Below are 22,679 nucleotides of genomic sequence, written 5' to 3'. Positions count from 1 at the left end.
CGCTCGGAGTCAAAAAAGCCTCGGAGTGATAGAAAACCACGAATTTTCGCTAAAATACGCCTGCAGACCTATGTTTAGGCAACCGTTTATCACGTATCCAGTGGCCTATGTGCTAAATCATGATTACTTCCGTAAACTACATTGAGTCAACTTGGAAAACCCGCATAAATTTCCAGATTCTAGGAGGGGGCCAAAAAGGGCCCTTATCGATACCCCTCCTTTACTGTTTGGAATTTTTTCCTGGGTGAAAAGGAATATGTCTAAATTGGCGATTAATACAAACTAACTCTACCGATTATGTGCTGTTTAACTTTGATTTGTCTCTTTTTGTCCATTTGACTACATCATTGAGAATTTTATTAACATTTCAGAGCACCTTTCTGTAACTAACGTAGGAAGACATTGCTATTGCATCATCAACAAAGATTCCTAGTTAACCCCCTCCTCTGGATTGATCACTTTTAAGTGTTCTAATTAAGTAAGTAATTAATTAATTAATTAATTTTAAGACCAATAAAAGGTGAGCAACAGCTTTTAATTCAACAAAGTCAAGCCAGACAGATTGAAACTGAATATAGATTTTTCTCAAAATTAATTTTGTTTTTGAACTGCAAGGTTCAAACATCAAACTGTCATCACTCCTGTTTGATTTTACAGTTTAATGATTTTGAGGATGCATAATAAACGATGATGAATTTAAGAAGAGGTATGTAGCTACATTTAAAAGTCCGAGTACTTTCTGATCAGATCAGATCCAATGATGAGAGAAGAGTGGAAAAGAAGCTTGTCAGCAACCTCAAGTATTCCTAAGATCGTGCTCACTATTAAAGAGCCTGGAGGCTTTGGCTTCATGAATGGTTTGTTGTGAAATTTTCTGTGAATTTGGATTTTTCTTTAAATGACAAGGAGGCGTTTCCCAGTTCTTTAATTCCACTCTTCAAAAGTGAGCGAATGCTGGTGGTGGATGATGAAAGGTCAGCGCAACCGTGGTCTCTGAATAACATTCTATCATGTTGTGATCAAATCTGCAGGGCGTTAGAGAAGTCCCCTCCTCCCTTCTAACTTTTTACATAATTCAGGTTAAGATTTGAAACCTGAGAGACGTTCCTCGGTCAAAGGGAACGAGTTTTGGGCCCCCACAAAATTATCAGGCCCTTTTGGGGGTGCAATGGACCAAAGTTCTCTTTTTTAAAAGGTAAGAGCTCCCTTGTGATACCTATTTTAAGAGAATTTAAAATGAGAACATTTTCGCGCAATTTCGAAGTAATTATCTGAAACTGTTTTAAAATGGCAGCCGGTTAGATTTCAAAATGGCCAAAAATTGCCATCTCATCTCAATTTTTTGCCGATGGATTTGCCTGAAAGCTTGGAAACTGTCTAGGGGTATTTTGGCAAGAGAAGAAAAACGAATTACTAAATTCCCGACGAATTTTTAAATTTAAAATTGCACTCTTTCTGAAGCTAAAAGACGCATACTTATGATCCATGGAGGGTCCTAGAACTGAAACTTGAAATTGGGCAGGAACACTCATTGATGGCTGTAGTTTTTGGAAATATAATCACACTTCTTAAAAACTTCATACATCAGCATACCTCCGCTTCATTTGTATCCCCTTATCTCTTAAATTCTTCAGAAAGACCTATTACAAGGGGGAGAGAGGATCTTTCAATTTGAAAAAATAAAACATTGGGGTCTATTGCCCTTCCCAAGGAGGTGCTCCTTGAAAATTTCGGGGGGGGGGGGGGGACGAAGAGTAGCCCTATTGACATAGGAACTTCTCTCAACATCGAATCTTCACCTCGATTACATAAAAAGTTAGCTGAAGGAGGAGGGAACTTTTACATCAACCTGTATGAGAGATCCCTGTATCACGAAGTACAATAGTTCATCATTGAGACATCCCTTTCATACAAGGCAGATGTATGTATGTGTGCACTAGGGTGGAGCGTTTTTGGGCTTTTTTTTTATTTTGAAAATGGACATAGCAGAGTAGTTGTGAAATGGTCTAAAAGTAACGCCTGAATTTTCCTGAATTTTTTCGTCAACGTTTAGGCCTCCCGGATTGACGTTGACGTCAAAATTAGCGGAAAATCCGGGTTTTTTGACGATAACTTGGCAACAATGGCAAATACGACAAAAATGCATAGAATCAGAGTTGTTGGAAATTAAATTTCCGACAAATCACTTTCTTATCATTTTTTCTGTAAGTGCAACCGTTTTAGTGTAAAATTCGAAAACCCGTATTTTTCCGGATATTCGGCACAAATTCTCGTTCAGTCCGGGAGAAATACGGTAGAAATACGGGAGAAAGAGGGCTAACTCGGAACAAATTGCGTGATGGACTTTTCCTACAAGAATACCATCATCGGATTGGCCTGAATAACACAAAACATACAAAATGTTTTCCACGGCTCCACCGCGGAACACCCCTTAAAATTCCTAAAATTCAAAAAGGCGGCCGTGTTTAGATTATCAAGCATCAAGGTAATTTAAAATGTGCATCTCGTGTGGTATGAGGTGTCGTTTCCTATGTCTTTTTAGTCGTAAATTTCAAATATAGTGTTAAAAAAAGCCCCTGGTCAAACGGGGTGCATCAAATCCAGGATGGCGGCCAACTTTGAACGGCGGGAGGGTATGTTTGTCCCATATGCCCTCACATTCCCCCCTCATAGTTCGTCCTGGTACCACTTCTTCGCGTGATAAGTCAAGTGAGGTATTAGTTCCTTAAAGAATATCGACGGCGAAATTCCCAAACCAGGTATCTCGTTTGCAATGTTTGAAAATTCCAAGAATTCTGCAGCATCGCAAACCGATACATGCTTTGGTTGTTTCATCGTAATTTTCGTCGTAGATTTCCAGTATGACGTGATGAATACCACCTGGTCAATCGGGCTGCACAAAACTCAAAAAAGACTGATAAGTTTGAAGGGTGGGAGGACTTAAGCAAGTTAAATAATGACGCAATGAGTGAAGTGAAGTATTATTCCCTATGTAATTTTGGTAAAATGTGAAGTAAAAAATTAAGTGGAAAATGAATGGTCAAACAGGGTGTCTCAAATCCACGACGACTGCCTGTAAAAGGCAGTAGTGTTAACCAGAGGTGTAGGTATAATGCTGGAAGGCAATATCTGAACGGTGTTTGCGTGCAACATAGTTCCTTTTAGCATTACGTCTTATTTTAAAATATGTCTTATTATACATCTTCGAAGATAAGGTACCGATTTCCGTGTAAGTAATATCCGCGTTTAAAATCCTTTTATTCCCCCCGAGAACCAAGACTCTTTTTATTCGAAATGTGAATAAAGCAAATTAGGTCACGTGAGAATCATGACGAAATAAAAGAAAAAATCAATTTTATCTAAAATCTAAAGTTGACGACATCACTCCTCAAAAAATATACTGAGGAACATCATCCGGTGGTATGAATCATCAATGTTTTCATTTTTCATTCGTTTTCTTTTAGTAATAGGTAACTCAATTGCATGTAAATATCGCTTATTCAGCAGTCTCTCTTTGAATTGTACATTTATTTTGTAGTGCCATTTTATTGATTCTTCATATGGAGATAGTCACCATCCTCGATTTCAGCTCTTACTGAGGAGTAATATTAATTGTGAACATTTAAGAAAACTGTTAGATTTATTTAAAAGATTTTTTACTATCACACTTTGAAATTTTCTGTTCTGTCCTTCACATTTAGAAGTCATCCACTTATCCCATAATCGGGAGACCCCGCACGATTTTGGGGCATTTTCTGTTGTAAATTTAAAATTTACGAACAAAATTATCTAAATTCACCGCAAAATTGTGTCATCTTAAACCCTAGTAACCTGCGGATTCGGCCTGGATTGCCAGTTTTACGCCTCCTGACCAGATGTCATTCATCGGATCATAGATGAGGCTTTATAAAAGACAATTTAATTTTGAACCTCTAATTAAAATGCTAAACCAATATTATCCAGAGATTGTTACCTTACTTTCAATTTAAAATGTAATACACTAATCAAACTTTATAAGGTACCCTCCCGCCGTTCAAAGTTGGCCGCCATCCTGGATTTGATGCACCCCGTTTGACCAGGGGCTTTTTTTAACACTATATTTGAAATTTACGACTAAAAAGACATAGGAAACGACACCTCATACCACACGAGATGCACATTTTAAATTACCTTGATGCTTGATAATCTAAACACGGCCGCCTTTTTGAATTTTAGGAATTTTAAGGGGTGTTCCGCGGTGGAGCCGTGGAAAACATTTTGTATGTTTTGTGTTATTCAGGCCAATCCGATGATGGTATTCTTGTAGGAAAAGTCCATCACGCAATTTGTTCCGAGTTAGCCCTCTTTCTCCCGTATTTCTACCGTATTTCTCCCGGACTGAACGAGAATTTGTGCCGAATATCCGGAAAAATACGGGTTTTCGAATTTTACACTAAAACGGTTGCACTTACAGAAAAAATGATAAGAAAGTGATTTGTCGGAAATTTAATTTCCAACAACTCTGATTCTATGCATTTTTGTCGTATTTGCCATTGTTGCCAAGTTATCGTCAAAAAACCCGGATTTTCCGCTAATTTTGACGTCAACGTCAATCCGGGAGGCCTAAACGTTGACGAAAAAATTCAGGAAAATTCAGGCGTTACTTTTAGACCATTTCACAACTACTCTGCTATGTCCATTTTCAAAATAAAAAAAAAGCCCAAAAACGCTCCACCCTAGTGTGCACCCCTAGTTTGCATCAGTCCACTGATCAGTGATCTGTCAGTTGATGCAGTAAGTAATGGCGCTTGTTGTTACAACAATCAACCAGTATTCTGACCTATCTATTGGGTTGTGTGTCGCCAAGTCTATAAATAAATTACATAATTCACTTTTTTCATTTGTAGACCTGTTCTCCCTTAACGTTGTCATTAGGTAATAATACACTGAAAAATTCAAAATGAATGCACTGACAGCTATTGATTTATTAGAGCAGCAAGGACAAAAAACTAGGCAAAGTGTGGGAAAAAAATTACCATAAATACATTCTTGACTGGAATATCGATCAAATGGTACAAACAACTATTTGAAGACGAGTATTCAAACCACCCCTAATATTCGACCTCTGAAAAAGTTCAATTAAATGTTGGTTTTCTCAAAGACATTTTCTAATAAATGTTCCACTTTAATTTTTCTGACTTTTCGGGGTCGGTTGATTTTATGAAGTATTTATTTTGATGATTTCAGACAGAGACTTAACGTAATTTATTATTCACATAAACACTCATTTCTATTTGGAAAGATAAATTTCAAAAAGTTCATTTTAAGGGAAGGGGGGGGGGGGTCGTCAATAATTTGTCCACCATCTAGTCAATCGTGATCAACTCAATTTCTCTTTTCTTTCTTCCTCCCCTTGCGGATAGAGAGGGTATTGTCATCTATAAATTTTTTTTTTTTTATAAATTTTAGTTTTATTTTGATTCCCACACATGGATAAAACTTCCTCAAGAAAAAGTCAGAGAAGTTTGTGCTAGCTTTTCAAGGTGTGACTGATTACTGTGAGGGTGTGAATGTGTGTGTGTTGGAGTGCGCACGATTTTTCACATCCTCGGAAGTATAGTGCGTCCCGTATGTGCGTGGGTGAGAGTGTGTGTGTGTGTTACTTAGTTAACTGTGTTACTTGCGGTAAGTATAATTTTACATTTTAACCAGAAATTTCTGAGAACGTTCTTGGTAAAGTCTCTACTAAGATATGGGATTATTCGGAAGGGGAGAGCCGTAGGGGGCGTAAGCCTCCCCCTCCCCCGTTCGCCCGAAAAAAGGAGGAAAAAGAGAAGAAAGAAAGAAAGAAGGATGCCTATTGGAAATTTTTCATTACGAAATTGACTAAAACTGCATATTAGATACTTTAAAATTGCAGGAATTTCTTAACTTGGGAATAGACGAAACTAGAAATGAAGAAACAATTTTCTTTGAGAGGACAATACCTACCTTCTCTACATGAAAAGGGCAGAGTAAGTTAAAGGAAATTATGACTGTCAAGGGAATTTTCTAGGAGGTCTAAGAGGAAGAATTCTTCAAAGCTGTGAGCACAAATTGTCATTATTAAATGCAGAGCAAAGAGGACGGGGCGCATAGTGCAGTATTTGCTATTTCGAGAAATAAAAGTTAAAATTTTTAAAATTGCATGGTGCTTTATAATGGAGAGAAAGTTCAAACTCACGCTTTGAAATTTTTTGATTAGATTTTACAAGTGAATTTTTCACACAAAATATTTCCAGGCTATTTTCAGAGGAAATTACTAATATCTATACTATTTCAGAAACTGCTTCTACTTATGCATCTTATCTTCCAAGCCAAATTTAAAAGTGCATCAGGAACAAGCTGAAATAGGAGGTTGTAGAAATGATGATGAAAAATTGTTGGACTTGACAGTCCATAAATGCCTCTTTATCAAAACCAGAGACAATAAATCTCATAGGAGGCAGCATCTTTTCACTTCTCAATGGTTTGTCATGCACCATTGTCAAAACATCTGCTTCATTTAATTATTGGTTATTTTGGTCAGTCTGCCCTGATGATGGAGTATTGTCCTTTCCTAAACGCTGTATTTTGCTCATTCGATTCATAACCATTGTGCCATCTCACTGATTTAAAAGTTTGCTCACTGCCATGTTTAACAGAACAAATAATATGCATTACATTACAAAAGCTGTTCTTATCCATTACACTAACATTTTAAAATATTAAAAAGTATGTTCTTCCTGAAATAGTTGAGCCATGCCCCGGCCTCAAGGTTATTCTGGCATGCAAAACCTTGAAGTTGGGGCATGGTTAAAACATTTCAGAAAGTACACGCTTTAAAATATTGAGAATGCGTTTCTCTCAAAACAAGGATTTTTCTTTAAACACCCTCTTACCGAAGTTGTCCTCAGTTTCTCTTCACAAAATTACTAACCTCCAAACAATATAGAAGAATTGACTGTCACAGATATAAATATCTAGTACTTGCATTGACTTTTCACAAAAAATGTTATGAATGAGACAAAGACGATACAATATAATACATAATAGTAGGGGAGGGGGAGGATTTATGATTCAGGGAACTATGTGCATGGGGTCTGCGTGTAATATAGTTCCTTTCAGTATGATGGTGTCCATGTTTTGACTCTGCTAAACTTTAAAGAGCTGATTCCTATGGAAGCAAGTTAACACCATCGTTGTGACCCAATTACATGTTTACATTGTTTGTTTTGTTTGATGATTAAAGGTGAAACTTTAAATATTCAGGCATGTGAGGCATGATAAAAAAAAAGGGAACAAAAATTCAAGACCAATGCTACATCTTTGTAGTATGAAGACATATCAGCACTAAAAGCGCAAAGAGCTATGTTAACATATGAGATGATAATTTGACATCCTGAATCAGGGCTTTCATGAACAGGTAGGAAAAATGAACCTGCTGGAAATTGGAACCCACGACAAAAATTTTTAGAGATAGAAATTGAAATTCAGCATGACAGATACTTGTGTACCTGACAGACTAACTTCTGGATGTAAGGGATGAGGTTCCTTGTCGCAATTGAGCTAAATATATGTCGCAGAATGGATACGAAATGAGGATGGATGAAATTAACAAAATTATGGTTTCGGTGATTTGGGTTACACGAAACATTCACTGAGAGGGTTAGAGCAGCCTGACAATTGGAGGGAATGACCTGAGAGATTTGAAACTCATGAACAAAGTACAGGGTGCAGGATAAGACAATGCTCCAACTCCAAAATGGGTTGACAAAAGCAACCAATAAAGAAATGGAATAGAGTATGACAGTGAGGGTACATTGAAATAGGTGAGCTTACGGCGCTTGTAAAGTTTTGACATGATTCCTTAGATGTGTGATGGTCCCAACTGGGGTCGCTACATCTCTCCCCGGATCTCTCTGATAAGACAACATAAGCACTGATAGTTATAATAATATTGATCCAGAATTGGCACTTGGCCCCTACAAATTAAAAAATAGTTGAGTAAAAACTCTCTGGGATAGGGTGGAGAGTCAGCTGAGGTCAAAGAATAACATTAATGTTAATGTGGACACAGAAATTCCAGTGACAGAGATCTTTGAGGTTGGCTGGTCAACTGAGCATAGGCTAAGGAAGTTGCCATCTACTTGAGGAGTGAAACTAAATGCATGCTGACTAATTCAGGGCGATGGCATATTAAATACCAGCGACAGTATTAAGAGATGACGATCAACCGTGTTAAGCATGCAAAAGTGGGTAAAGAAAGGAGAAATGATGGCATGTCACTGCAGAATAGGCCACCAAAATGTCTCCATCATTAATACCCTGTTAAGTTGAGACTGACTATATACATCAGTAGTGATATACTGAGAAATAATTTACCTCGGACACGTCCTCTTCTTCGCTTTCAGAAGAGTCGGATACATAGAGCGGCTGAAGTTCAGAAAAAGATTCTGTTTCAGATATATTTGGGATGTTGTTGGACAAGAGGGGAGTAGACGATTTTCCCAAATCCAGGCAATTCACCTTATCTAAACTCTGTTTATCTGAAGTCGACACTTGTGCAACATTCTGCATTTTCAAATATCTAGTATACGTGAAACATTAATTAAATTGTAAGGTGATATAGGATCTGGGATAAAAACTGAACTGTATTACGACGATTCGGGAACAAGGAACAATTGCCGTTTACTACTTACAAACTTCCACACTCCATGTCCATGACTGGGACCAGGGACTGGGTAAGGTGAGGAGGGCGGTCTCTCTTCATCGGACATCGGCAGTAGTCAACCCCGATTTTGCGCATTTGCAGTGACGTCAAAACTGTGTGAGCAGGCGCGATAATTTAAAAAATTGCTGACCATCTAAAAATTGTGAGCATAATTAAACGGAACTTTACTTATACTGCAAACTGCCTGAGCTGACCACCCTCCCCCCTCAGTTTTCTGCTGGTACTCATTAAAGTTAAAATTGTTTGACTCTAATTGAAATTTTTGGAATTTCTCGCCTTTGATTTCCCCGCGAAATGGTGTGAACCCAGCATAGCAGGTACCGAGGCCGAGGCAGCAGGTAAGAGGCCTTTCGCCCAAACTTTTTACCCCAATAGCCAAAATGTTCAGAGTCATTTGTCCCTACTTTTTTTCACCCTAAAAACCACCAAAAATTCATCCAAAGAAAATTCACCCAACAATTTCACCCAATAATTTAGAAAGAAAATCAGAGGAAGAAAAATTGGCCTTCGGCCAATTAATTCGCGGCAAGCGTAGGTTTGGACCAGTATTGGAGATATTCTAATTCCGTGCCTGCTTCCTTGTAGTCTTAACTTTTCATACTTTTGCGCCCTTGCTTTTCTCACTTTCCTTCCAGCTTCAATCTCTACAATTTTCTTCTCTGTACCTATCGGTCTGTTCTTTTGTCAGCTGGCGGAGCAAATACTGTATGGAGGGATGTTCTTTCCCACGAGGGTTTAGAACCGATTGTGCCACCCCTCGGTGGCATTGTTGGTCCGCGGACCATCTTCATTAACTGACCTGACCGGTAGTGATTTCCTCTGGAGGGTACATGGGGAGGCGTCAGTCTCACCCGTCGCCCGTCGCCGAACAAGCTTCCATATGATCCGCTCACATAATGTCCTTTCAAAATTCACTAAGGTTTCCATGCTATCTGGTAGTGTCGCGGCTTCAGCAGTTTGAACACGCGCACCACGTCATCTGCCGGGACGAATGCTAGGGCTAACAATTGGGAAAATCCAATTTTTACCTCTCTGTTACTAGATTTATTGTATTCCACTTGCAAACCAAGCGTTTACACATGCCTCGAAACACTTTGGGCCAAATGGAAAAAAACAGAGCACAATAGGTTACGCGACGCTGGAAAACTTGCTTGGAAGCGCTTATAGGTATTATGCCCATTTCAAAGTCACCAACTCACCAAGTATGGAATGCGAATGCGGCTGGAGAATTCCATTGGCGGGTAAGACATCTCGACATGGGTGAAATAACCAGGGCTAAAATTCCTTGGGCAAAAGGATATTGGGTGAAAATTCCCGTGGGTGAACAGGATTGGGTGAAATGGCATACAATACGATTTCTCCACCTTGTTACTTACATCCACTTTATTACATTTCCCAAGTAGCATTTTTCAACGGAAAAATCGCGATTTTATCGCCGATAAAATCGCGATTATATGCGATTTAATCGGCGATAAAATCGCTAGGATCATCAACATCTGAGCGATTATCCTTGATCTTTTCGCGATCTTATCGGCCCGAAAAAATTGCGATTTTATCGCGATAAGATCGAGGATAATCGCTCAGATGTTGATGATCCTAGCGATTTTATCACCGATAACTATGCTTGGCCGTTTTTGCCTAAAACAGAGTTGCTAAAAGAAATTTCATCGAATGAAATTTCTTTTTTCCCAATGAAATTTCTTCCGACCGACAAAATGTAAAAAATGCTTATTTTTTCTGACAGAATTTGTTTTTATTTTTAAAGAGAATAATATTCGTCAATTAGACCAATTGGAGCGCGGTCTTCTCTCAGACCTTCTCTTCTGGTCTTCTCTTACTCTTTCTCTTCTGGCAATTCTGGCTCATCAAGGGGAGGGGGACCGGGGACCCTAACCTCAAATTTCAAACTGTTAATTTTTGAAAAAATCATTTAAATTGTTTCAAGGATAGTTCAAGATCCCTCCCTCCCTTTTGTACCAAAAAAGAAGGATATACTATTAGGGGGTACTTACTAGGATTCTTTATAGTCAAGAAATTTGTTTTGCTCCAAATATGAAAGCTAACGTTTTACTTTATCCGTAAAATTTATTTTGGTGTTCAACCGGTACGGCTGCGTGTTCAACCAAAATTTAAGAAAAAAAATTCAAAATTACTTATGTTTTTGCTGTTTCACTCAACTTTCTGGGCATTTCTAAAGTTCCCTTTCACAGTTTACCACGTGCATATAATTGAGCTTAAGGAGATTCATAAGTTTCAAGGGTTTAATCGACCTGAATTCTGCGTGTTAAATGAAATTTCTTTTTATAATCTTTCATGAAATTTCTTAACTCTGGCCTAAAAGGAAAAATATGGAACGCCGTTAGTGTCAAAACCCTTTTCTTGCGCGCGCGGAATTTTTTCTGGCGCGCGGAATATTTTTTCGGCGCGCGGAAAGAAAAAACCCGTTTTCGATGAAAATCTCTGAATTTCCGGATTTCGCGCTGGTTTTCGAAATATTTGCGCCGTTTGTGTCAAAACTATTTTTGTCGGCGCGCCGCTTCAAATCTGTTCCGCGCGCGGAATTTTCGATATATCGATTCCTGCTCGCCGTTTGTGTCAAAACTATTTTTTCCGGCGCGGCGCTCCAAATCTGTTCCGCGCGCAGAATTCTCGATATATCGATTCCTGCTCGCCGATCGTGTCAAAACTGTTTTTTCCGGCGCTGCACCAGAAAATAATTCCGCGCGCCACTTTTTCGAATTATTTTCTGGTGCAGCGCCGGAAAAAACAGTTTTGACACGAACGGCGAGCAGGAATCGACATATCGAGAATTCTGCGCGCGGAACAGATTTGGAGCGCCGCGCCGGAAAAAACAGTTTTGACACAAACGGCGAGCAGGAATCGATATATCGAGAATTCTGCGCGCGGAACAGATTTGGAGCGCCGCGCCGGAAAAAATAGTTTTGACACAAACGGCGAGCAGGAATCGATATATCGAAAATTCCGCGCGCGGAACAGATTTGAAGCGGCGCGCCGACAAAAATAGTTTTGACACAAACGGCGCAAATATTTCGAAAACCAGCGCGAAATCCGGAAATTCAGAGATTTTCATCGAAAACGGGTTTTTTCTTTCCGCGCGCCGAAAAAATATTCCGCGCGGCAGAAAAAATTCCGCGCGGCAAGAAAATTGTTTTGACACTAACGGCGTTCCATAACTCTACAGAGTGAGCGAAAAGTCCCCGACCCCCCCTCTAACTTTTGAACGAATTGAGCTAGGGAAATGAAACTTTGGGGATGTTCCTATCTCAAAGGGGACCATCTCTTGGGGGGGTCAAAATTTTGGTCCCCCTAACTTTTTTTTTTCAAATGGCAACCCCTATCTTGTGATATCTCATTCAAAAGAGCATAAAAAACTAAGAATTTTGGCGCAAACCGCAGGTCAATATCTTAATTTTTGACCGAGTTATGATAGGTCAAAGGTCAACTTTGACCTATTTTCAAAAAATCATAACTCCGGTTCAAATTATCGTAAAGGAAAAAATAAAACGGGAAAATTTACCAAATTGTGTCCGCTTTTAAGTAAAAATTGCAAAAATCACTTCGATTTAATTTTAAGGGGGGCTCGGACCCCCAAATACGTCAATTCAAAGGTCATTCAATTTTCCCGCGAAATAAGCCAATTTCCCCTGGATTTGCCTCCACATTATCTCAGTAAGGTCAAAATCAGTTCAACATTACTTTGGCAAGTCCCCAAATTTCGGGAAAAGTTAAAAAAAAATGATATTTAAGGTAATTAAATTTGACCGTTTAAATATCATTTTTTTTTTAACTTTTCCCGAAATTTGGGGACTTGCCAACGTAATGTTGAACTGATTTTGACCTTACTGAGATAATGTGGAGGCAAATCCAGGGGAAATTGGCTTATTTCGCGGGAAAATTGAATGACCTTTGAATTGACGTATTTGGGGGTCCGAGCCCCCCCTTAAAATTAAATCGAAGTGATTTTTGCAATTTTTACTTAAAAGCGGACACAATTTGGTAAATTTTCCCGTTTTATTTTTTCCATTACGATAATTTGAACCGGAGTTATGATTTTTTGAAAATAGGTCAAAGTTGACCTTTGACCTATCATAACTCGGTCAAAAATTAAGATATTGATCTGCGGTTTGCGCCAAAATTCTTAGTTTTTTATGCTCTTTCGAATGAAATATCACAAGATGGGGGTTGCCATTTGAAAAAAATAAGTTGGGGGGACCAAAATTTTGACCCCCCCAAGAGATGGTCCCCTTTGAGATAGGAACATCCCCAAAGTTTCATTTCCCTAGCTCAATTCGTTCAAAAGTTAGAGGGGGGTCGGGGACTTTTCGCTCACCCAGTATAAGGAACTGTTGAATCCCCGAAAGTAAAGCGTCCAGCCCACGTACAAACTGGGGCTCTCAAACTGGCACTAATTCTTCTATTTCTCAGCCATTTCTGCACGGAATGCCTTGAAAATTTCAAGATCTGATCTGTGATGTATCCCAAACACATCGGTTACCCTCAAAGATCGTCGGCCTAACGATCTTTGAAAGGCAACAGTCAACAGTTCCATCGATGAGCCTCTTTGAGGCCCCTAGTTTGTAGGTGGGCTGGACGCTTATAAGCTTCCACCTGTCGCCAAGAGGCCAGTGGAGGGTCACTTGTCTCTGGTCTTGACTCTCAGTATAAAGGGACTCTAGTTCTGAAAAAATCCACCACGTCGCGCTGCTAAAATCCGACTCCGAAATCAGTGATTATTTAAATATCACAATAGATATCTTAAATTCTAAGACTCATAAGTTCTAGCAGCATACGTCTGGAATCCTTAGAAATAAACGCGAACTTTGAAAGTTTAATAATAAAAACTACAATTTGATCCCAGTTTCTCTTATAGGGGATATCAGTAAGTGCGAGAGAGACAGCTCATGGTGGGAGAGAGATATCTGCAACTGCTGAGAGCGATCAATTGCGATTGGTTGCAATAAGGTCATCATGCTTAACCCTACCTACTTTACGTCTTTCTGGGATCAAATTTCAGAGCTTCAGAAGTTTCTTTTTACGTCGTTTTTAGTGTCAATAGGAAGAAGAATATTATGGCTAGAACTTATGACTCTTCGATTTAAACAGAAGTTCTCCTAATTTTCATAAAAGCTCAAGGACTTACTTGGAGCTGTACGGACTCTAAAGACTCTAATAGCGTGGACCAAAAAATCAAAACACAGCGGTGGCGCCCCCTGCGCGGAGAAATTTCTTACTTCACGCAGCTGTAGATAAACCTAAAGGGGACTCTAGTCCATACCACCTCACCTGTGTTAATTCTAGCATTTGTTAAAGTGAGAAAAAAATGGCGGAATAACAATCCAGCAAACTCGGCAGCGGTCCGCAGCAGCCAGAAACCTCGCTGAGCTGGTGGGCAGTTTGCTGAGCAGCCATCTTGGAAAACGGGTAAATCCACCGGAATTTACCAACGCTTTCGTTGAGCTCAACACTCAACGGGTAATTTTCGTTGGGCAGTTGTGGACTTTAACAACGCATCTTACCTTGTTTCTCTGGTTTGTTTACAATCGTGACGTCAAGAGGGTACGAGATGCGACCACACCATTCTTTATAGAAACATAACATTAGATGCATTGTTAAAGTCCACAACTGCCCAACGAAAATTACCCGCTGAGCGTTGAGCTCAGGTGCGTTGAGCTCAGGTGCGTTGTTAAATTACTTTTGCTGCCCAACAAAAATGGCCGAGTCTCAGCAGGATTGACGTCATCTCAACGACGACGTCAACTCAACAGACGGGAGAAAATCGAGGTGTCAGGTCAGAGATGGAAAATTTCATGAAATTTATTCGAGTGAAATTTCACGCGTGAAATTTCATGAAATTTCACGAAATTTCATGAAATTTATTGAAACTTTTGAGGATACATTCAAGAGGCCAAGAAACGCCTAGAAACGGGGATTCTCGATATTGAGATTTTTCAGCCCCCCCTGACCTAACCTAACCTCACCACCCACTCTTCCAGCAGCTCAGTTTTTTATCACGAAGATTTCGGTGTCATGTCAGATGTCACTTATGTAAGTCATGGGTCCTTAATTTTCGTAAGTAATGCATCATTGACACTTGAGTGCCTCCGCTCCACCACAAGAACAATTTCCTCCACGCATCGGCATGAAAATACTAGTTTTTTTATGAGGGGGGGGGGACTTTTATTTGAGAAACGTTGGAGAAATCAAGAGTCATCGTTTATAGATCAAGTGATCTGTCTGCCTTGTTGCATTTAATACGGTCTCCCACTTGCAATACACGCACACACCTATATCTTTACCTGTGGGAGTGGGTCCCTTTTTTATACCAAAATGAAGCCGAGCACGGCTTTTCGGCTTTTTCGCCATTATTCACATCTCTGAAAACATAAAAGTACTAAAGTAAAACGTTTCTAAAAGGGTGTGATGTTCTTATAATCTTGTCCACGGCCACGCGATTTGCTGGGTACATGTCTGTTTACATTTGGTTTGGACACAGCAGCCAAAAACCTCGCTGAACTTATGGCTAGAACTTATAACTCTTCGATTTAAACAGAAATTCCTACAACTTTTATAAAAGTTGAAGGAATTTCTGTTTAAATCGAAAAGTTATAAGTTCTAGCCATATCATTCTCCTTCCTATTGACCCTAAAAACAACGTGAAAAGTCATTTCTGAAGCTCTGCAATTTGATCCCAGAAAAAAGTAGGGTTAAGCCGGGTTTTCCTCCAACTGGCGCAGCGCAAAAAACGCGGTTCTTGGCGCGAATGGCGCGACTCTGTTCTCCTCGGAATCTGTCAGGCGTCGTGCGCTGAGTACAGCGTCGGCGTTTTCACACTGTTTTTCGTGTTTTTCGATATCAGTGTGGCGTCTATCGCTAGTGTGCTCGCATATGCATTCCGCTGTGTTTTTTTCTCCATTCCAATGGATAATAGAAGAAAAAGAAAAGCTCTTGCTCTTTACCATCTTGCCCTGAGACGGCAAAAGTTATTACTTCTGTTGCTACTGCACCAAGAGAAAGGCAGGAACAGTGCAAGCCCTCTCTTCCAAACTAGAGCAACCGAGGGAGCATTCCACATTTTAGTGAGCCGCCACCTCGCGGAAGATGACCGGAATTTTCAAGAATATTTCAGGCTATAACGAAGGAGGCGTCCAGACAGGACATCCAACGAGGTTTCCAGACAGGAAATCCAACGAGGTTTCATCCCGTCGGACCGCGGCTCCTTGCGCCGCGCCAGAGGACGCAGCACCGGTCCCGGACCGGTGCTGCGTCTTTGGGCGCAAGCGTTGGCTCGGTGACGCTTGGCGCTCATCGCGCGCTGTCATTTCGGAGGGAACCGGGAGCATTTGATTTCATGTCTAGCAGTGCAGCGCCGCGCCCAAAAACGCCGTCGCCGTTGCGCGCGCCCTCGCGCTAGTTGGAGGAAAACCCGGCTTAAGCATAATGACCTTGATGCAACCTATCGCGCTTGATCGCTCTCAGCAGTTGGCAGATATCTCTCTCCCACCGTGAGCTGTCTCTCTCGCACTTACAGATATCCCGTAAGAGAAACTGGGATCAATTTACAGCTCTTATTATTAGACTTTCAAAGCTCGCGTTTGTTTCTAAGGATTCCAGACGTATGCTGCTAGAACTTATGAGTCTTAGAATTTAAGATACCAATTGTGATATTTAAATAATCACTGATTTCGGAGTCGGATTTTAGCAGCGCGACGTGGTGGATTTTTTCGGAACTACAGCTGAAGATTAACCTTAATAAGATTTTTAAATGTTAAAAATATTAAATTCAAAGACATAAAGACGGAGCGCTCCTATCTAAAAGCACGGGGAAAAAGTGAAGCTAGGTTCGGCTAGAGTCCCTTTATACTGAGAGTCAAGACGATGTGAATCCATTTCTGATTGGTTCCCGTATTTTAGGCCTTCACAGTGTCACAAACGGGAATAAAGATTACATTTTCACCGATTGCAAAGATTATAATCTGGAATGGACCAGGGAATTACGTGTTCGGCAAGGAACAAACGGAATGAGAGAAGGAACGGAGAGAGGAATTTGAGAATGGGCCGATCAAAGATTACAAAAAACCAACAAAAAACGTTCAATTTCTGTAATCTTTATTCCCGTTTGTGACTCCATGAGGGGTGTTGTCTTGACTCTCAGTATAAAGGGACTCTAGGTTCGGCGCTGCGCGCTTGTGTGAGTGTGTAAATGAGCGCGGGAATCCATGGCGGCAAACGGAAATTTGATTTGAACTTGTCCTCTTGATTTTTGCACATTTCTTCTTTGAAACGTATTTTAAATTCCTAAAACGAATATACTGAGAAAGTTCGGTCTGCGTCCTAATATAATACACCTACTTTTGCTCGGTAACAGGCAGTAATCTCAGATAAAGTTAGTTTTTCTTCTGCTCATGGTGGTTCTGCAGGTTCAAACAGGCCGTTACAGTTCTAGATCAACGTTACTCCCAAATGAAATTAATCGGTCGACGACGGACTGAAACTAACCTAAAGTTAAAAAAATATGAGTGTGTACCTGAATTTGGGCAAAAATCAACCTAAAATACTTTGTTTCCGCAATTTTATTTATTAGTTCCCGCCCTACATTTGAATTCAAACTTGTCCCGATTTCGCCGCCAACCCTCTAGCCAATAGTAGAGGTGATTGAAAAGAAGCTCTAGAAGCTTCATTTTTTGCTTTTAGTGCTCCGTCTTTATGTCTTTGATTTTCTCCCGTCTGTTGAGTTGACGTCGTCGTTGAGATGACGTCAATCCTGCTGAGATTCGGCCGTTTTTGTTGGGCAGCAAAAGTAATTTAACAACGCACCTATTGAGATTTCGTCTTTCCAATCAGTATTGGCTGTTGCATTATTGGCTGCATAGAGAAAAAAAAGGAGGTGTTTGCATTTCGGGCATCTTGGAATTTTTTGATGACTTGATGCAACACCATGTTGCTTGATGACGTAGGTGGGTACAGCGTGAAGGGGACGTCGCTGTATGGCTGCGTGCTAGGGACTGGGAGCTGCTCGCACATTTTTCTCTTCTCTGGGAAGTTTTATAGATCGTATTCGATACATCAAACGGCTGAGATTGTATCGATATCGATTGGTTCAAAACATAAACATAGCCTCAAAAGTAAATTCAGAAATCTGAGAGAACGGGTCTTTTGCAACAGATTTTTTATTCTTTTGCGTACCAAATGCCAATTTAAAGTGAAATTGTTAGGAATTTTCTCATTTTCAGCTTTTCCAACTTAAATCCTTACAGTTTGGTTTGAGGTTATGTGCTATTGTTTTGAACCAAACGATACATCGAACCGTTATCGAATACGGTCTATTAAGGTGATTCCAAGTGATCTAGGGACAGCTCGTATCCGCGCAGAGAGCACTACTAGTCGTTTTTCTGAAGCGACCAGTAAATCGTCTATTACTTCAAATTCCCTGCGAAGATTTCCAAAATCGGATCCATAACTTATAGCTAATTTTTTGTATTATTTTTTGATGTATTTTTCATCGAGATTGGTTCAGTTTACGAGGTGAAAGTACGGTAACAGATTTTGAGGTGAGGAAAAGCGGCCGTGAGAAAAGTGACCGCCATGATTGTTGTTGTTTTGTTTACCTAACTTTAGGTTATGTCTTCTGTTTACCTGCACAATATACAATGTTCAAATTGTTTATCTGATAAAGACTCTACCGCCTTTACGTATAAGGAATAGAATTTCCCGTTTTTTTCTTGCTTGTTATTCTAATGCCATCATTGTGGAAAAATCGCGAGTGGAACTTGTGTTTAACAAGATTTTGGGACGGAATCGAGTGCACTGGACCTGCTCACCGCACTGTAACTTAGGTAAGTTCTTACACTCTATTTATTTCTTCAAACGCAACCCCTATTATTCCAGTAGGCGCAAATACTTTAGAGGAACAAGCAAAATATACGGAGACTGGGGTGAACACTATATTTGCGCCAACAATTCTCATTAGTTGGTAAATGAAAGCGCGTATGTTCCGAGTATGTTTATGCACTCTCAGAGACGAACCAAAGACCCTGTATCTTGAATCATGAATTACCCACACCTCAAAAGGCTGAAATCTTTTGACAAGGATTCCAGCGAAGCAATAGCGCGACACTGACTATGTTGTAAGGGGACGGTGGCTGACCCAAAAATTCAAAGGGGAAGTTTTATGCATTTTTAAAAAATATATGTGTGTTCAGTAAATTTTTCCTGTTGCTTATCTAACTTTCAGTGTCTCTGGAATATTAAGTCAATTGTAATTGGACTGCGTTAAACAGAAAGGAACCAAGCCACATCAGCTATTCCCAAATTTAATCGGGCAATTTAAATTTTTACATGAAAACGGTTGTGCGGATTTTTGTGCAAATTTCAGTGGATTTTCTCCAGAGTACGAAGCTAATTCCTTAAAAATTTCAAAGGAATCCACACAAACGTCCTCTCGTAAAAAACTAAATGGCCTGGTTAACTTTGGCAATAGCTGATGTGGCTTGGTTCCTTTCTGTTTAACGCGGTCCAATTGAAGTATGCTCTGACCGAACTTTGATTTGGTTCATTGAATGAGAGGATGGACACGATAATAGAAATTACTTTAACGGTAAGTAATTTTAGAAAGGAAATGAATGCTTGAACAGGTAAGAGGTACCTTCAATTTCTGGATAATATGAGCTTTGCAGTTGAAGGAGGGACGATCGAGTAGATTATTAAGAGTGCCTACTTAGGTACTTGGCTTATTTTACAGAAATTTTCTATACAATGTTCTGCTCTGAAAAACCATCCTTTGCCATTCATTTCATCAGGAATGCATGTTTCTTTTCCAGGAGGTGTCCAAGTGTCAAGTCAAAGGATCATACTGATGCAGCATTAATTTTAGTGAATCCTGTCACTCTCTACTGGGATTCTCTGTAAGGATATTGCCAGAACCGGACGTTTAACTCAATGAACACCAATTCTTGTGATCTGATCCAACCAGAGTGGGCACCAGTGACCTTTGGAGATAGAGGGTGCTCTCCAGAAAAGGTAAGGGATTTTGCAAAATATCTACGCGATATTTTTGTATTCTGCAAAATTTTATCAACATTTTTTATGTGAAATCAAAGAATGTAAAAGATCTCTCCTTGAAGCTGTAGGTGTTCCCCACTACCCCAGGTGGGTGCCTTCCCTTGCTCACTGACCCTCCTTGATGCAAGTGCACTGCGACCCCCTACCTCCCTCAGAAAGAAAATTCATAATTCGCCTCATGCCAACTCTGAAATTGGTGAACTCTCTCCAAGGAGGTAAGGAAAGAAAAAATTAGCTAATCAGTGAATCCACGTTCATTAATCACAGAGACTATATGAGTAGCTCAGATCTAGAGGGTCGTAACACACTGTATTGAGAAATTTAGCTAAGTACACGGGTCTATTCAAAATAAGTTCAAGAAGAGTTCTGTACGGTAGAAATTGTTTGTGCACCTCCAAATGCAATGTGCTTATACCTCCGCTCATGCTTTATTAATTTTTTAAGGAATACATGAACCAACAGTTTTCCTTAAAATATTCTGTATAATTTCTAACACAATCGTAAATATTTTCATAACAATTTGAATCATATATTTTCGTCAGTTTCTTTTTCAGAAGAACAAAAAATATAATAGAAGGCTTTTGAAACGGTTCAATGGAAGGATATTTTTCGGCCTTAGCCATTGCACTCTGTTCTCTATTGTCCTTTTTTCCAAGAATTCTCATGAGAGGCGAAGAATCAGTGAATTATTGTTGGGAATCCCCTCCCTTCTCCTGGGAGGTTCCTGTGATTTTCATTCCCCTCCTCCCCTGTAACTTCCGGATGTGGCAATCAAATCGGATTGTCTTGTTGGCTACCTTCCATGTCTTTGTGCTCGTCAAATGCGACTTAACAATAATCATTTTCTAAACTGTTTAGTTTTTAATTTTGATGAAATGCCTTATGTTCTTTTGCAGAGAGACCACCCCAGTCATATGAATCAGACAATCCTGTGCTCCCATATTCCAGAACTGGAACTGGACTTAGAGTAAATGCAGGGTCTATCTTGTCGCTATCGGTGAAATTTTCCACATCTCAGTAGGGACTGACTGGCTTCAAATTTTCTTCAGACGCCACAAGGAGCATCGTTTTCCCCCTTAGTCTTACCTATCTTACTTTCTTTAGTTCTAGAAATTACTCTTTAAATTTAATCGCTAAAACTCAAACGTTACATGTAGGTATCCTAAAGGGTTAGAAATCAGAGTATCATAGTATTTGAAGTTAGAATAAATAAGTCATAGTTAGAATGGTCTGGCAGCGTCTCTCTTAATGTGTGTAAATTTTCTCTCATTATCTTAATAAATTTTTTATTTTCTTTATAAGATAAGTTTTGCTGGTTTTCATTCATTCACACTTTTAAAGATTTTGGTAAGCTTTATTGAAAACAACTATGGACCTCTGCAGTGGCAGGGCGTGCTTTGCGATATATCCATTGATCGACCCTTTAAACCTATGGAAATGAGTCAATAAACAGGGTGTTAGCAACGAATACTTTAATAAGCGATTCATTACCATAGCTTCAAATCTGGAGATATCGGTAACCGATCATTCACGCCTCTCCACTGGACCTCTGAGAATAAATAGGATAAAACCATCCAGTTTTGCGCAACTTAAAAAAGTTATATATTTTCTGAGTTCCATTCTTACAGTAACCTGTTTGCTGCGATCATCTAGTTTAACTTGAGCTTTTCTCCATAATAATTGTAAACGATTTGACAAACGTTTTCCCTCATGAGAAAAATTAAAAGCAAGAAAAATATGAATCTTAGATGGAATGAAATTTCTTCTGTTTGCAGGGATCATATGAATTTAAAAATAAAAAATGTAAATGATTAAAAATAGTTAAAAGTACTAATTTTGAAATTAAAACGTCATTACTTTCTCAAGGTTTTTTTTTTATCAATTTCAAAAATATAAATGTATGCATAAAATTTTCCTGTCAAGTCCAGAGCAAGGAGGGGGAAGTCTGGAATATGTTGGAACGTTAATATGCATTGTAGGTATGTTTTTCTTCGAGGGTTTCCTTGTATTGTTAAACCAAGTAGCCTGGAACTTATAGGTATAGGAAATTTCTTGCTTTGATCCACAATCTTCCCTGTGAGAGAAGGAAGTGAGGGAAATGCTCCCTTTTGCTTCTAGAATGTGAAGTACATCTCTGCCGTGCCAAGGAAAAACGTCCTATGAACATTCGAGAGTTACCAGATTTCCTCCTACAAAATGTTTATTTTGGAGGAAAGATATGAATATTCTCCCTTGAAATTTTCAGGGGCTTTAGGTTAAATTGTGAACAAAATTATCTGAAAAATTGGAAGGAAGATATTCATAAGTTTACCAGGAAATTTGTATTTTATCAAAGGAAATTTGGCAACGCCTGAAGGTCCATACAGCATTTTTCCTTAGCACGGCAGACCTCATCTCAAGCTTCTTATCTTCAGAATCCGCCAACTGAAATGTTAAAAGTATGTATGTTGCTTTAATTGAACGTCTGAGAACCCTTATACTTAACTTCCAAAAGAAAATTTAAGAAATTCAAGAACAGAAAGTTTGAAGCATAAAAGAGGATAAAACATTTTATGAGATTTAAAAAGAATCTAATCTGAAGCAGTTTCTAAGGTATAATTTTAATTCAAATTTTCACAGACAGGATTTATTCAGGTCTCTTGAATTGATTTATTGACCTATGATTTTGTAAAAATAGAATTTATGCAAGCCAACATCTGAAGGAAAGAAATTCAAAACTTTATAGCGCTTCTGTTGTTACTATGCTTGTGCAACTGTTCCTCTCATTCAACAGAAATTTGGTAACCTAAACGTAACAGTTCTGTAGGGAATAGTGCCCATTACTAAGTTGATGAAACGAAGGTATTTTGAAATCTTTAAACGGAACCGG

The 22,679-nt window shown here is 39.3% G+C and overlaps 1 protein-coding gene and 1 long non-coding RNA gene across 3 annotated transcripts in view; one reads left to right on the top strand and one right to left on the bottom strand.

Annotated features, from left to right (window-relative positions):
* mask (multiple ankyrin repeats single KH domain) overlaps window positions 1-8,749 on the bottom strand; it is a 154,367-nt gene extending 145,618 nt beyond the window's left edge. Inside the window, exon 1 of one of the 2 annotated variants that reach the window (XR_011899182.1) lies at window positions 8,383-8,748. Coding sequence is in view for 1 of the 2 variants with exons in the window: in XM_072296328.1 (XP_072152429.1) it covers window positions 8,383-8,577 (195 nt within the window). In the remaining variant the exon portion in view is untranslated. Of the gene's footprint in view, window positions 1-8,382 lie in introns of both variants that reach the window. The other variant, XM_072296328.1, reaches the window with a different exon arrangement.
* Window positions 8,750-16,545: 7,796 nt separating this feature from the next.
* On the top strand, window positions 16,546-21,116 carry LOC140223886 (uncharacterized). The gene is made up of 4 exons (XR_011899186.1): window positions 16,546-16,590; window positions 16,921-18,585; window positions 19,570-19,768; window positions 20,707-21,116. It is a non-coding gene; the product is annotated as an uncharacterized lncRNA (long non-coding RNA).
* Window positions 21,117-22,679: the final 1,563 nt, after the last annotated feature.

Source organism: Bemisia tabaci, chromosome 2 (genome assembly GCF_918797505.1).
Source record: "Bemisia tabaci chromosome 2, PGI_BMITA_v3".
NCBI classification, from domain to species: domain Eukaryota; kingdom Metazoa; phylum Arthropoda; class Insecta; order Hemiptera; family Aleyrodidae; genus Bemisia; species Bemisia tabaci.
The sequence above is the reverse complement of the archived record's forward strand: the minus strand, read 5'-3'. Positions and strand labels throughout refer to the sequence as shown.